Below are 17160 nucleotides of genomic sequence, written 5' to 3'. Positions count from 1 at the left end.
CAGTACATGCAGGTTTGTACTGCATACAGCCAGACCAAAACCATTAGATTAATGCATTAGGATAAATCAATAAATGAAACAGAATATTAAAATTCTTGGATGTTTATATTAATAATAACCTGAACTGGAAGTCCATATTACACATGTTAAACTCTGAAAACAATCAATTTTTGACAGTATATGGTAATTGAATAGATAAAAAATCTACTCACCAAGCAGTGGCAGAACATGCATATAAAATAAGGTTAAAATTATGCAAGCTTTCAGAGCCAATGGCTCCTTCTTCTAACAGAAGGGTTGAAGGGGAAGGAAGAGTGGTGAAGGAAAAGGACTGGAGAGGTCTAGGAAAAGGGGTAGATTTTGAAGAAGTCACCCAGAACTGCATGTCAGGGGAGACTTACCAGACGGGATGGGAAGGAAACACTTTACCTAGACCTCTCCAATCCTTTTCCTTCACCCCTCTTCCTTCCTCTTCAACCATTCTGCCAGAAGAAAGAGCCACTAGCTTTGAAAGCATGCATAACTATAACCTTATTTTACATATGTGTTCTGCTGCTGCTTGGTGAGTAGATTTTTTATCCACCAAATTACATGTTAAACTCTGCTACTTTTCATGTTACACATAATATCAGATTTTGGAGATGAAAATGTCATCAAAAGGGACATACTATTCCCAATTTCATTCAGTAACATCTTATGACAATACATTTTGGAGATTGGTCACTGAGAACAAAAATGTCTGTTGCACAAATGCGTCTAATAAGGATAATATGTGATATCCACTTTATGACCTCTTGTAGACAATCCAGTAAACAACTGGATATACAGACTGTCACTCTTGAATGACATAGCAAAATCTATATGAACTGTTCTCTAGAACACACAAATGCAAAGCTTCATGAATTGTCAATAGTTTAGGGAGGTCAGTTATGGTTCTGATTGATATGTTGCCCATTACATAGTTACACCATATGTGGTGTGGTCTACATATGAATCTTCACGTTATGATGTCATACAGCTAATGTCCACAAGCATTCAGTGTAACCAGGATGCTCTCCATACAACTATTGTTATTTTAAGTCTATTCACTTTGCCTTTTTTAAAGTCTATGTATCTGAAAGACAGAGCTGCCAAATAACCATAGGCACAGTTGCAGCAATCAAAGGAGAAACAAAAAATGTTAGCTTGATCAATACAAGTAGTAACAGCCAAAATACATTTGGAATTTTTCATTAAAACATGAGAAAACTGTTGAATAAGAAAAATGAGCTTCCTGTGTCAAGAGAGGACAGTGAATGATCAAAATGTATTTCTACAGATGTTCTATCCATAACAGAACATCATTTGGAAGTCACAGAAATTGAACAGAAGAACCTATTTGGCCACAGGTTGGCAGCACATTGCTGTAGGCATTATATGAGGGAAAGAGGAGTGGCTATTTACAAAAATAATTTTTCACACTATAGATGTTAATGATTACTGCCATCACCAGCTCCTGGAGTACTGAACTTCAGTATTAGGCTCAAGCACTATACTTCAGTAATAGACTCAGAAACATAAAAGCTAACAGGGTCCCAAAAGAAAATTTTTAACCTTCATTAAACAATTAGATGGGGTGCTCATAAAATTCAGTTTGATAATATGTGTACCAAAACACTGTATCCAGCGTATTTAGCTCACTTCAACCGATATAAAAAGTTTTCTTTGTAATGTTGAAAATGAGCTACATCTCAAAAAGCTGGTTTGCATTCCAAATGAATATAAAATGTTTTATGTGGGACAGGCTATTGGAACTGTTGAGAAGAGCTGCTTGAAACATCAAGGACACACCACTGAATCAGCCAAGCAAATCAGCTGTCAATGAGCACTGACTCAAATATAATCATGAAATGAAATGTAATAAGACCAGTATCACGGTGCAGATGCCAGGTTTCTGGGACAGTGTACTTAAGGAATCTATGGAAATAAAGATGACAGAAAACTTACCATCACATCAATCTGAACTGGAAAACAATGAGAGAATCCACATTTTGTTGAATATCGGTGCAAGCTCTGAAAAACAAAATAGTATCAAATGGCATATTAGGTTCTGGGAATCCAACTCAGCCATTAATAGTGGCTTGGGACCAACAATGGTTCACATTCTGGTTGGAATCCAAACAGTGAGTACATATAACAGAAAAACTCGCTACACCTGTAGAAGGTGGGTGGTTGGGTCATTGAAATATTGTGAATAAAATGGAAACAACTTTGTAGAACACCCAGAAGCACACTATTAATCATTTGAGCTGAGAAAACTTGAGAGCTCACAACAAATAGCTAATGTTAACGTTGAAAACTGAACATATTATAGAAGACTCTTCTCATGTGAGGATTCTTACTTAAACATCAGTACATAAACTCCCTAATATTATTTTTGGTTAATAGAAAGAGTGAGTTTAGGAGGAACACAGCAATTTACAACCCCAATACCAGAAGTAGAAGTAATTCCCACATAGAAGTACGCATCTGTCTGTAGGATTCAGAATAAAGATTCTTGTGAAAAAACGCAAAACAAGTTACTGATGGATATCAGGAAGGAAATAGAAAATCCCCAAAAATATTCAAAAACATCCTAAAAGAATACATTGCTGACTCCTACAGTTTATCAGAATATGTGAACTCATCAATGTAAATTCTGCATAATTCTACATTTGCATTATAGATCCTGACTTTTCCAGTACACAGACACCTGACAGAAGTCTGTGTAAAGATGCACAGTTAGTTAGTTTGAAGTATTAGATAAAAACAGCAACTGAGTAGTCCAGGAGAAGATGCAGTGGCCTTTCTCAAAGTGGTTGCTTTTTTTTTTTTTTTTTTTTTTTTTTTTTTTTTTTTAAACATAGCTACTCTATGTAAAGGAATTTAGAAGTAATTACCACAGTTATCACTTAGAGTAGATTAGCACTAGTCATAATTTCTTGTTAGTGCAGTAACATTGGCAGCACTACAAGTGTTTCACTGCACAACCCACATCTCATCTATATCATGATGAAAATTAAAGGGAAACAAATAAATACGAAGGGAAAGTTATGATCTGTATGTAACTGAGGTGCAATTTTTACAGCAAAGGTTGTCAGTTCATCATTTCTGGTACAGGAACAGTGACATGTTATGTTCTCAATGATTTAAACAAGTTTGAAAATTTAATGTAAACACTAAAACTTTGGCCCTAGCAGAGGCCCTGGGGAATAATGAATAAAAGTAAAAGAGACACAGTGATGGGGCACCATCATGCATGAAGGAAGAACCAAGAGTGTGTGAGAATTCAATGGAATGGTCCACGTGAGCACTTGGAACTCACATAAAGCAATACCATGTACAGGGTGTTTACATGTGTCACTGCTTGTGGAATTACTGACTGTCTCTCTGCCCTAAGTAATACAGAAGGCCAACTGTGCAGTGGCCCCTGGGGTCCTTCTTGAAGGCATTGGTCTACAAATGAAAACCCTGGTTCACAAACAGAAGCACTGGTTCACAAACAAGAAGTCTTGTTCACCAATAAATGGAGAAGCATTCCTGCATATGCTACATCGAGCATTCACTACAAGCACATGCTGAAGGATGCCTGGCTCACACATGGACAGGAATTACAGGAAGAAGCCCAGGTAGACAAATTGCAGTAGTGGGGAATAAACATTCCTATTGGAAGGTATCCCCTAAGGCCTTGGTGCTGTGGAGAGCATCTAGTTGTGACTGCAAGGGGGGAGACATCTGCTAGGTCAGACGGTGAGAGGAGGCTATCAGGGTAACAACAGCAAATGCAGCTCCAGAGTGTAAAACACTAGTGCGGATGCCATGGCAGTGAGTGTTCTTGACAGTGGTGTGGGCAGGCAGTGGGTGAGGTCTACAGCGCCTGACAGCTGCCATGTTGACAGGAGCACATAAAGGTATGGTATCCAGTGGGGGAAAACAGCCGGCCACTGCCAACAGCCAGGGTGGAACACCAGTGGTGATGGCATACAACAGTGGTGTGCTGTGCATGGCGGTGGGCAGCAGTCTGGAACATACAACAGTCTACGGACAGAAAGGTGCACTGGACTGCGCAGCCAATGGCACGCCTGATGAGGTGCGATGTGGGTGCACCCGCAGCTTGAGAAAGGAGGTGCTGTGTGGCACAGTGTTGTGTGTGGAGGAGGCATCAGACAGCACTAGGAGCTGAGATGCAGTGCAGTCTCACTGAGCGGAGGTGGGTGTTGGTGCTCGGGCAGACAGGACATATATGGCTATGCACTGTGTGGCCACCACATGTTGTGTAGCACACATCAGAGTGCGCAGCCACTGGTGAGTGCTTCTGCTGCTGTTGTTGCTGCTGTCTGCCAGACACCCTAGTAAGGTGCTGCTGTGAAGTCATGGTCTGGTGTCAACTCTGGCCTGCTGGAGGTTGTGTTAGCAATTGCAGTTGTGACTATGGTCTGCAAGAGGAATGGTGACTGTGACTTCAGTGGATTACAGTGGTGAGGTTATGGGCTCAGTGTTGGTCACTGCAGGCTCAGTGTTAGACTCTGTGTGCTGAGAAGCTTGGCAGGAGGTAAAGCAAAGGGTAGTGTGCTGGCTGTGAGTGGGTCCCAGGTGCCAACCAGTATGTTAGGAGTACTGCTGAGGGCAAAATCAGGGGCGGCACCAGTGGTTTCAGGGATAGGGGCTGCATCAACAGCATCAACAGTGTATGGCCATTGTTGAGGCTGTTTGTGTAAGCTGGCTTTAACTTGTCAATGGACACAAATGAAAGGGCACTGTGGAGATGCACTGAAAATGTTTTGCCATTTTGTTGCAAAATGAGGTCGTCACCTCATTTTACAACAAAATGTATTGTGGGTGTAGCTGTGGCTGGCAGGTACTGATGTGTAATATCACGTGAGTGCATGATGCAGGCTCATGGTGCACAAAACTCTTATACTCGCTATAGTGCTGTGGAGGCATCAGTTGCAGGAGTATAATACAGGCTTGAAGCTGCTGGATGTAAGCTGGGCACAGGTAACTGGGGGAAGAGGCTGTGGCTTAATAAAATTGGATGGGAGGACTAGGGGCTACCTGTGTACCATATCAGCAGCACATACCTCCAAGTCAGCCTTGGGAGCCACCTGAAAACCTAACAGGACCAGGAGCAGGGAGGTGGACCATTCCCTGATGTAGCAGATAAGAGTGAATTGTAATATACACTGGAGACATTCTACCATTCCATTGACTGCAGGGTGGTAGCTAGTAGTAAAATGGACAATAGTGCTACAAGTCTCAGACACAGTTCTGAATAAACTGGAAGTGAATTGGTACACGCAATATGATGTTATGTAGCAGGAGCCACTGAAACCCAAAATCCACGCTTTGATGAATGCCACGGCAACCAGTTTGGCTGAATGTCTGGGATTGGGACGGCTTCTGGCCAGTGCTTAAAAGGATCTGTTATCATGTGACAATAGCAGCAGCTGGCATGAACATGAGAGAACCGGTACCCAACAGGGGGAAATGGGGCAGTGGACATGTTAACATGACAGCCTACTTTACCATACTGACATGGGACACAGGTGCAACAGTTCTGTTGGATGCCAGGCCAGAAGGAAGATTACTGGAAAAGAGCAGAGGATGTCCTGGGGCAGTCAAAAGCTGGTTTTGCAGAAGGCAGGGGGAAGGTAGGTGCTGATGAAGTCTTTAGACCCATCTTTATGTGTGGGGTCAGAAATGATTTTGCACCAAATGTGCAGGTCTCTGCCAGAGTCAGTATTTGGGTCCTGAAGTAATTGAGTTAGTACGGTATCAGTGAACAGGGCATATTTGAGGCCTTCACAATTTAATGGAGTGTTGAGGGCACAGGAGTATTTGAGGCAGTCAGCACTCCACCCTGGCGTGGAGGAGGCACTTGCAATGTTTCACTACTTCCCAGTTACTTTTACTTTGGACTATTGCAAATATAACATGGCCAAAAGTCAGTGCCAGTTAACATCCATCTTAATTATAACTGAATAGAACTGAGTGTTAAAACTGGCCATCACAAAATTTTCTACCAATATTTTAAATTTTCTTCCTTATACTTAACCTAGTTAAAAATTGCACATCCCATGCGCACAGAATATGTACATTCATGCCCACATAAGACAGTCATTAAGTGATAATAATATAAAGTATAATAAACATCAAAAAGTGTTACATTCAGTCCATTGATTATGGCACTCTACTCACTCAATACAATGAAATGGTCCATCTGGCACACACAAGTCCTCAGTTGTCTCCCTGCATAAGTAGTATTGTGTTGGTAGCTTCTTCACCAATGAATTTCAGCCCAGTACCCTGTCAATTGTTCCAAGAATGTGAACCACAACCAATGACTTTGTCATTAGTATCTGATGCACACATCAATCCACTGGCACAGATATATAGAAACCTGTCTTGCCCTAGCCAGACATTTCTTAAACAGTGTTACTAGTACAGGGAATACTATAAACTAAAGACTTAACAAATTGGATCTCTTTAACCACACAGGTAGAGTGTAAATTCCCTTCAAATGAACAAATAAGTAAGTCTTCCCAATGAAGCTACATTTACCCATGAAATCCTCCTACAAAATAATTCATACATAACTTCAACCTCTCCCAGTTTAGCAAAGGTAGCAAAATAAATGTGAGATTGCTAATTATTTTCCTACCTGTAGAAGAAATTGGCACTTCTATATTTCTGAAACTAATAAATATATACAATGAATTTTGTTGTTTGCTGAGCAGGAAACTCAAAACTTTTTTTTTCATATCTTTTCATAGATGTTCAATACGACCCCCCCCCCCCCCCCTGAGATGCATGACATATGTTGATGCAGCATTCAAATTGTTCCTATGCTGCAGCGAGTATGTCTTGATTTACAGCTTCTACATCTGCTGTTATGTATGTCTCAGTTCATTCATTGTTGTTGGTTACAGAGGCACATAAACAGAACCTTTTATAGACCCGCCCCCCCACAAGAAATAAACACATACAGTCAGGTCCAGTGACCTTAGAGGCCAGTAATGTAAGGCTGAATCATTTGGTCCAGTGCAAGCGATCCATCGTTCAGTAATCCTTTGATTTAAAAATTTCTGCACTGCCAGTGTGGCAGTGCCCCATCCTGTTGGCAAATGAAGTCATTTGAATCAGTCTCCATGTATGGGAAAAGAAAGTTCTCAAGGATATCTAGATAGGTGATAGACAAAACTGTCATTGTTACAAATATCCTCTACTATTGGTTCTTGTATAATAACTTCCTATCCTTGGTCTGCGTCATCCAAACAACAATTTCCATTTTTCACATCCATACTGACCAATCTTGGAGCAACAACACACTGGTACGCTGCACTGCCAACACATCACCCCGCATGTCAAAACAGCTGTGTGCATACCATGAGAAGCCAATGAAGACATGTTCTTGTGCAGGTGTGACTCTGCTTCTGCATGGTACACTGGCACCACTGACTCCATGTATGCGAGTAGACTAAGACTGCCTGGATTCAAAGATGATGGAGTTGTGCCATGTTTTTCATGTTTAAATACCTTAGTTTATTAACCCAAACTGCTTCGATCCTGGTCGTGGGGCCAATTTTGAACTAGCCAGTTAGTACCAAAGCTAGTTTACTCCCCTTCAGATATAATTTCACCATTCCACATTCACTCCACACTTGATGATGATATTGAAGATGTTTAATTTAAACTCAAAATATTTATCGATCACAATTCTTAACACAGAGTTAGCACCAAATTACACAGCACCTTTGAGAAACATTACTTTCCAATTGTCCTTGCCATCTATGTACTTCAGCTCCATTCCTTCCTTGTAAGAACCTCCTGAAGACTATGATAACAATATGGAAGTGTACTCACAGTGATTTTACAAAAAGCATCATAGTTAATATATGCAAAGATTATTATTTGGGAGAGGGGGGGGGGTGGATGAGGGGGGGGGGGGCACTTACAATGATTTAAGAGGCCGTATTTTTAAGGAAGCAGTGAAGAAAATTAGTTATATCTAGGATTCTGCAAAGATGCTTATATGCCATGAGATGTGGAATTTCAGAGATAGTGCAGACTTGCTTGGGCAGTGGTTCTGAGCCAGAAGCATAAATGGTGCTCCCTAAGAATTCAGCTTTGGTTACCCTGAGAATGCATTGTTCTAGGTTGAGAATTACCCCACCTTTTTACAATTAGGTGGAAATTTCCCTGAAGTGCTCATGGTGTTTGGCCATGCCTCGAGAGAAAATAAGAATATTGTCCAAGCACCAGGGAGGACATTGACTAAGAAATGTTGTCAGCCCTGTACAGCATTACAAAGGGCAAAGATCATGAAGAGGCTTTCAAAGAGGCCAAAAGATGTGATGATAGCCGTTTTATCAATGTAGTATTGTGCTATCATTGTGTGTCTGAAAGCTTTTGTGCAGTCTTTCTTACTAATGACAGCAGAGGCAGAAATTTTGTCACTCTAGCTATGCAAGAGTGGGTTCAGACAATGGTCTGGAACAATTCTTGCATTGAGCCTCTGATAATCACGACAACTATGCTAAATCCTATCCTTCTTAGGTGCTAAATGAAGTGTGGAGGACCAGCACCAGTGGAGGGCTTGGTTTCTGTCTGTGTAAACCTGTTCTTGTCCAGCAGTAGAGCATGGGTGTGGCAGTGAATTGATGGGCCTGAAGTGGTTGAAGTTTATTGCATCATATCATAGTGCGCCTTGCAGTGGATGGTAGGAGGGGGACAAGAGGGGGTGAGGAGCAAGCATTGGGAAAAGAAATTGGTGAAAGTGCTGGATTAAAGCCCATCGCTGACTGCATTTTGGTGTCAAGAGCATGGCGGCCAACAGTTGGTGGCATCACTGCCAAAGCGCTTGTGATACCAGCACATGTACTTGCCATCAGGTGGTTTCTCCAGCCTCTTGGATGGTTTGGTGGGGAGTTATTAATGTGCCTGCATGGGCGTGCATGTTGGTAGTTGTCCTTGGGCTGTATAGATCTGGGGCAAATGTGCTAGGTCTAACTGCGTGCCCTTGGACACAGGCTATGGGGGCTCCACTACAAGCTGCAGCACTTCAGGGAAGCTGGGTGTCTTATTGCCACAGTGCGAGAGAGGGTCAGAGTCGAGTGTGGGGGATAAGGCGTCCAGACAGCAGTTGTGGCCAGTAACATAGAGAGTTAAACACCTGATCAGGTAGAATGATGACAGTGTCAATATCCCTACAGACTGCGGCAGGAAAGTGAGAATTCCACTTCTGGAATAAAAGCATGTCCAGTAAGACATGGGTTAGAGCTAGGGCATAAAGGTGTTGCAGGAGCTGGGTAGGGCTCATCTCAGAACACTTCTACGAAGAAAGTAGCACCTGGGAGCACTGCATTTCTGATGGTACCAATCGCACGATTAGGTGGTGGTGGTGGTTAGTGTTTAACGTCCCGCCGACAATGAGGTCATTAGAGACGGAGCGCAAGCTCGGGTTAGGGAAGGATTGGGAAGGAAATCGGCCGTGCCCTTTCAAAGGAACCATCCCAGCATTTGCCTGAAACGATTTAGGGAAATCACGGAAAACCTAAATCAGGATGGCTGGAGACAGGATTGAACCGTCGTCCTCCCGAATGCGAGTCGAGTGTGCTAATCACTGCGCCACCTCGCTCGGTGCACGATTAGGCATTCTTTTAATTTACAGTTGTTGTTGAACTGCAGAAGGTTGGTGATGATGTCGAGAGCCTCAGTCATGACAGCATGCTTGAGCACAGCAACAATAAGGGTGAACTTTGTTGTGTTGCTCATAATTATGGACCCAGCAAAGATTGCCTCTGAGGAGGGAAATCATGGGCACAGGTCACAGGTGTCAAATGTACAGATGTGGGTGGAGGGTCTGTTCGACTGATGGTTTGGTGGTGGGACCAGTACCTGAGGCACACCAGCATTCAAGAGTTGTTCAAACTGGGTGAGGGACTGATTTAAACTGTCTGCCTGTGCCAGTGGTTTTAACAGGACAGGTGCAGGGGCCTGACTGGATAAAACAGTCTCTGCCATGAACAACATTTAAGGGGTGTGCTAGGTGGGACTGCTTCCTGACTTAGACTGCATCTCAGGCATGAGTGCAGGATGAATTCAGCCCAGGGGGTGGGGGGAAGATGTACACTTTACACACAAGAGAGTGCAGGTGTGGTGTGAAAACAGTGACCAAACACCAACATGGAACTTGTGAAGTGACAAGGGAGTGCATGTGTGGTAGCCTGACAGGGAAGGTGTGCTGCATGGAGCATGTAGGGAACAGGGGTGATAGAAGAAGATCCTTGAAGTCAGGGTCACCAGTGTGGTAATGCTGGCAGTGCCATAAGTGTTTTGCTGCACAACACAACACATCACAGCTATTGAGCAATGAAAATTAAGGGGGTCAAAAGGCGAAGGCAGGAAACAACATGGAACACGTTTTCCAGTGAAGCAGCAAAAAGGTTTGTGGATGATTTTATTTAGATAGACAAACTACTACGTATTGTTTAAAAAAAGATAAAGGGAAAGATATGATCTGTACACAAACAATTGAGGTGTGATTTGCACAGCAGTTCATCAGTTCCTGTACAGTAACATACATAAAAGTTCAAAAATACTAAAATTTCGTCCCAGCAGAGGCCATGGTAAATGGTGAATAAAAATAAAAGAGGCTCAGTGGTGAGACAATGTAGCACATGAAGGAAGATCCAAACCTTTGTGAAAATTGAACAGAATGATACATGAGGACACTCAGTGCTGACACAAAGCAGTACAATGTACAGAGTGTAAAACATTTCTGAGTCTCATACTGTGTTTTAATAAAACATTTATTTGTCCAGTATAGGTCTTTACATTATGGCATGGTACAATACTCTGAAAACTTTTATGTTAACTGACTCTGGCCACAGAAGCCTACACAACCATATACACAAGGTGTTTACAATTGTCATTGCATGTGGAATTATGGCCAGCTATCTGTCCTACGCAATGCACAAGGCCAACTCGCCAGATTAGTTGTGAAATAACCATCAAACAACAACCCTTGTGTCCTCATTGAAGGCTCTGGTCCACAAACGAAATCTCTGAAGCAAAAGCACTAGTTCACAAACAAAAGATGGAGCATTTATTAATATGCTGCATTGACCATTTACTACTTGCACTTAAGGATGCCTGCCTTCAATGCTGACAGGAATTTTGGATAGAAGCCCCAGTAGGCAGATTGCAATAGTGGGGGGGGGGGGGGGGGGGGGGAAGATATTCCTGTCAGTAGGTGTCCACTATGGAGAGGGTGCTTTGGAGAGTATCTAGGTGTGATTGCAGGGGGAGAGTCGTCTGCTGGAGCAGACTGTGGGATGCGTGAATTTTTAGAATTTAGGGAGGTGCCACAGTAGTAACCAGCAGTGGTCGCATCAGCCTGATAGTGTATAACTTGACGCAGTGTATGGATTGATGAGCAGAGCTTAACAGGATATCTCATACCTCTTTACTTTGTTATCAAAAATCAATCACAGTTTATGTATACTATCATTCAGTCCACCTTAGTGTGGCACAGAAATCTTTGCCCACCTATGTACACAGTGATGTACAGTTTTAATAGATAATTAAATTAACTTTGAATGCAAACTGAAATCACACTTGCTTGACAATCCTTCTGATACGCAGAAGGATTTCTGAATGTGTAATAATATACTCTGCATGTGTGTATGTGTGGGTGTGTGTGTGTGTGTGTGTGTGTGTGTGTGTGTGTGTGTGTGTGTGTGTCTGTGTCAGAGAGAGAGAGAGAGAGAGAGAGAGAGAGAGAGAGAGAGAACACTGAAGTATTAATCAAAAAGAAAGAATGTGGTTTAAGACAATGTTGTAAATGGTCAGCACATTTCCACATATTTATAATTATCAAACTTACTTGTTCTACATCATTGCCTGAGATTGTAATTAGCATCTGTGACAGGCACAAGTGACAAAACTGCAAATAACATGGTATTTGTTATCAGCTAGATATTAGTGGTTAATTGTCAGTTTCTTTTTACTTACAGTACATTCAAGATGTATTTGACAAGTCAACTGTGAGTGAAATAAAATATTTATTTCTTGTTGGAGGATTTGCTGAATCACCAATTTTGCAGAACGAAGTGCAACAGTCTTTTGGAAGCAAAGTTCATATCATCATACCTCAGGTATGTAAACATGAGAAGTAAAAACAATGGAATGAGTAGAGGTAGCCAGTCATGATAGAAAGGGATCATTCACTGAGAGATAGATGTACAAACAAGATCTTATAAGCACTTCATACCAGTAAAAAAAAAAGTAATTCATTTGAACTACCATTGGCAACACTCAGTTGGTTCACAGCTTCTAATATTTGAAATTTTAAGGTGCATCAAAGCAGCATACTTATGTTGTCTTCATTTCATCATTTATTCTTCTTATTATTTTAATTGTGCCACTGCTTTTCTCAAAGTGTTTTAGCTGATCTGTTTTGTCACTACAATTAATTATTGTAGACATGGCTTCAACATTTTCTTCGTCAAGTTTTGAGGGAATTTAGGGACTAGAAGGAACAAGCCCTGCATTTTACAAACCCTGTCAAAACTGAAGTCACTGTACCTCTGATATTTTGTACTTTATACTGTACACTGAGGTGGCAAAAGTCATGGGATAGCAATATGCATGTATACAGATGCCGGTAAGTGTCATGTACACAAGGTATAAATGGGCAGTGCATTGGCAGAGCTGCCATTTTTACTCAGATGATACATGTGAAAAAGTTTCCAGTATGATTATGACTGCACAGTGGAAATTAACAGACTCTGAATGTGTAGAGGTAGTTGGAGCTAGATGCATGGGACGTTCAGTTTCGGGGATCATTAGGGAATTCAGCATTCCACACCCACGGTGTCAAGAGTGTGCTGAGAATACCAAATTTCAAGGTATTACCTCTCTCTGCGGACAACACAGTGGTCAACAGCCTTCACTTAATGACCGAGAGCAGCAACCTTGGCGTAGAGTTGTCAGTGCTAACAGACCAGCAACACAAAGTGAAATAATTGCAGAAATCAGTGTGGGACATATGAAAAACTTATCCATTAGGAAGTACAGTGAAACTTGGCATTAATGGACTATTGGACTATGGCATCACCTGGGGCACCTCTTCTTGGCTTGTGACCATATTAGTTGGACCCTAGACAACTGGAAAATCATGGTGTGGTCAGATGAGTGCCAGTTTCAGTTTGTAAGAGCTGATGATAGTGTTCCAGTGTGACGTAGACCCCACAACATCAGGGACCCAAATTGTCAACAAAACACTGTGCAAGCTGGTGGTGGCGCCATAGTGGTGTGTGATGTCTTTAGAAGGACTGGATTGGGTCCTCTGGTCCAACTAAACTGATCATTGACTGGAAATTCCGCTACTTGGAGACCATTTACAGCCCTTCATGGACTTCGTGTTCCCAAACAACAATGGAAAGCTTATAGATGACAATGTGCCAAGCCACCAGGCCACAACTGTTCATGATTGGTTTGAAGAACAGTCTGGACAACTTGAGTGAATGATTTGGCCATCCAGATTGCTGAACATGAATCCCATCGAACATTTGTGGGCCATAATTGAGAGGTCAGTTCATGCACAAAATCCTGCACTGGCAACATTTACACAATTTTGGATGGCTATAGATGCAATATGGCTCAGTATTTCTTCATGGGACTTCCAACAACTTGTTGTGTCCATGTCATGTCGAGTTGCAGCAAGATGCCATGGAGGAGGAGGTCCATCACGATACTAGGAGGTATCCTATGGCTTTTGTCACATCTGTGCATATCTGCAAAGTACATCACACAAACTGAATGAGTCAAAGTATAATAACTGGAGACACAATCGCTAATGTACTCCACACATTTTTCTTTTCCTTTGTTAACTCATCCAGAAGTAGGCTCATTGTCAAACTGGATGCATGAAGATGGAAGATGCTGAGTAGGAGGTTATTAAGAGAAAGGTGAATAAAACTAAGTTTCAGTGAGTTGGCTTGTGAGAAGTTAGAAAGTTTAAATTATTGGGCAAATAGAAACTGAAGAGGTAGGTAGGTTAGCTAACATTACTTGCAATATAAAATTATGAGACAGAACTGCTTTCCAGTACTTCTTGAGGCAAAATATTGAGATCAGCCAATAGACACATATAAAAGTACACAAAACTATACTAGCTTTCAGAAGTATTAGTTCCTTCTTTGATAAAGAAAGAATGGTCAGTTGGCAAAGGTTAAGAAGGCAGAGCAGGTCACTCAGATCCTGGGATGAGAGGGACCCTCTTGTTTTGAGGAAGAGGACTCCCATCACTTGCACAACAGATGGATCCCTCATATCCCTGTGTTTATGTGAACTAGGAAGTGTATCACGAGATCACTGTCTGCTGGCGTAATGTGGAGGAATACACGCAGACAAATCTACAGCAAAAATGTATATTAAAATTAGGAAACTGAATAAACATTTTCTTGTCACAGGCTTTGGGTGCTGTTCAAGAGGTACTATGTTTTTATTTTTGTTTATTGTGAAGCTTTTTTGTTTCTATATGAAAATATTTCTGTTGGCTTTCTGCTTGATGCACATGTGTGAACCAGCATCCTAAGTTGTGTTGAAAGCAAGACCAATAACGGTACTGAAAAGAAAGAAGAAAAGAATGTACAGTTCAGTGTAAAACTGAATATTGGACATTTGATATTTAGTGCTAATTCACTTAAAAATAGTGTACCTTCAGTTTATGTAAATTGTGCTTCTTAGTGTATCATGTAGTAGGACATATTGTATTGTATATTTATTGGTCCTGTGAATCATACACTGTACAGTGGTACATAATGATATAGAACAAGTCAAATAATTTGCAATAAAGTTTAATAGAAAAAAGCTGTTGTATGGTTTTCAGTATATAGCAATATAACTCTAACATATGGGAATAACCTTTCACAAATAAATTTTACATGCACACATTTCATACTTTTGGCCTTGATTATACAGACACACACATATATGTAATAGACCACATATAATACACAGATAAATCTAATGTACACATTTCTTATTTTGGCCTTAATTGTATAAACTATTTAAATTTTCACATATTTACATTTTAGATAAAAATTCATCAACACTATAGTAACAATTCTGTAGCAAGTAGTCACTCACTGCAGTTTTGAATTTATGCATGCCAGTTATTGCCTTAATTTCTTTAGGTAGTTTGTTATACAGTTTTTTTCCTGCTTGCAAGGGTCCTTTTTGTTTTAGTGTTGTATGTGAAAACTGCATATGTAAATCTTGATTATTTCTTGTGTTGTATGAATGGATATTTTGGTTTTTTGGAACAATCTTGTTATTTTCATCTACAATTTTCCTTATAAACATTATTGTTTCTAGGATATATAGGCATGGTAATGGAATAATATGAAGCTTTTTAAACGAGGGTTTGCATGAAGATCGAGGTGCTAAGCCTTCCATGGCTCTTATAATTCTTTTTTGTGCAATAAAACAGCTTTTGCCGGGTGCTGAATTTCCCCAGCAAATTAAACCATATCTTATGCTTTGGCATAGTACACATTTTTTATGGCTTGCATAGATGTGCATCCAGCAAGAATTTTTATACTATAACAAATGGTATTTAATTTACTACATAGGTGTTGTGTGTGTTTCTGCCATCTTAGGTCATCTTGGATCCAAACTCCCAAAAATTTGGTGCTATTTACAATTTCAAGTCTTTTGCCTAACAGTTCTATGGTTGCAGTTAAAGGCTGTTTATTCTGCACTGTGTGTAGATGCATAGTGTTTGTTTTATGTGTGTTTATTATTAAGTTGTTCATTGCAAACCATTTTGATACATGTGTAGTGCTCTTTTTTATTTCATTTTGGAGCTCTTCTTGGGTCTTTCCCTTGATAAGTATATTTGTACCATCGGCATATTTAATGTACTTATAGTTAGGGTTGGATGGTTCCAGGTCATTTACAAACAGCAAGAACAGGATTGGTCCTAGCACGGAACCCTGCGGCACACCGTATTTAACACACTGTTTTTCTGATTGATAGGAAGCTAATTTTTTTCCTTCTTTGTACAAGACTTCAACTATTTGGTGTCTGTTTTGTAGACATGACTTTACCCATTCCTAGGCTGGGCCTCTGACACCAACATTTTCTAGCTTTCTACACAAAAGACTATGGTTAATGATGTCAAATGCTTTTGAAAGATCTAGGAATATTGCTGCTATGTGTTCTTTTTTATCTAATGCATTTAAAGCTTCATTTAAGAAATCGATAATAGCTGTCTTAGTGGATTTACATTTTCGGAAACCATGCTGTGTAGCTGGGAAAAGTTTATTTTTTTCAATGAAATCTACGAGTATTTTATAAAAGATTTTTACAATTATTTTAGAAAAAACAGATAGTAGAGAGACTGGCCTATAATTTGTTATATCTGTTTTTCACCCTTTTTGAACAATGGCTTCACTTTAGCTATTTTTAGTCTTTCAGGGAAGATTCCCTGAGAAAGTGAACTATTGCATACATCTACCATGGGCTTAACTACTAAGGGTGCACATTTTTTAATGATATGGTCTGGAAAATTTTGATTTTAGCTCCCCTATTGTTTTTAGCATTTCCTGTTCATCTGTTGGGTGTAGGAAGAGAGACTTGTTACTAGGGATAGTTTTAATCTGATTTGCAGTGACAGCATTTTGAAAGTTTTGCTTCACCAGAATCTCAGCTGCCTCAGAGAAATATGAGTTACAATTATTTGCTATCTGCTGGGGATCAGATATTACAGAAGTGTTTTCATTCAGTTTGATATTAAAGTATTCTCTCCGTTTTACTCCTGTTTCATGCCTTACAATCTCCCATATGGCTTTCATTTTATTTTGTGCATTTGCTATGAAGGAACTATTTGCCATGTTTTTGCTTCTTTTATGACTTTAGTTAAAATCTTTTTGTAATTCTTAATATAGGAATCACACTCTGAGGATGTGGTGTGCTGTCTAGATATTTCATGAAGTACCGTAGTCTCTTTTTCTTCACAGATATTTGTATCCCTGTTGTTCCCATTTTATTTTCAGATCCTTTTTTGTGACTGTCTTTTTATGGAGTGGAAAACAAAGTTCAAAATAATAGCTGAAACTATTAAAGAATTTG

General features: G+C 40.4%; 1 protein-coding gene across 1 annotated transcript in view; it reads left to right on the top strand.

Annotated features, from left to right (window-relative positions):
• Nucleotides 1-17160, top strand: part of LOC124596007 (heat shock 70 kDa protein 12A-like) — a 206951-nt gene that overhangs the window by 122783 nt on the left and 67008 nt on the right. Inside the window, exon 10 of the mRNA XM_047134961.1 lies at nucleotides 12036-12176. Coding sequence (XP_046990917.1) covers nucleotides 12036-12176 — 141 coding nt within the window. The remainder of the gene's footprint in view (nucleotides 1-12035; nucleotides 12177-17160) is intronic.

Source organism: Schistocerca americana, chromosome 1, assembly GCF_021461395.2.
Source record: "Schistocerca americana isolate TAMUIC-IGC-003095 chromosome 1, iqSchAmer2.1, whole genome shotgun sequence".
NCBI lineage: Eukaryota > Metazoa > Arthropoda > Insecta > Orthoptera > Acrididae > Schistocerca > Schistocerca americana.
Note: the sequence above shows the minus strand (reverse complement) of the source record. Positions and strands in the feature narration are given on the sequence as shown.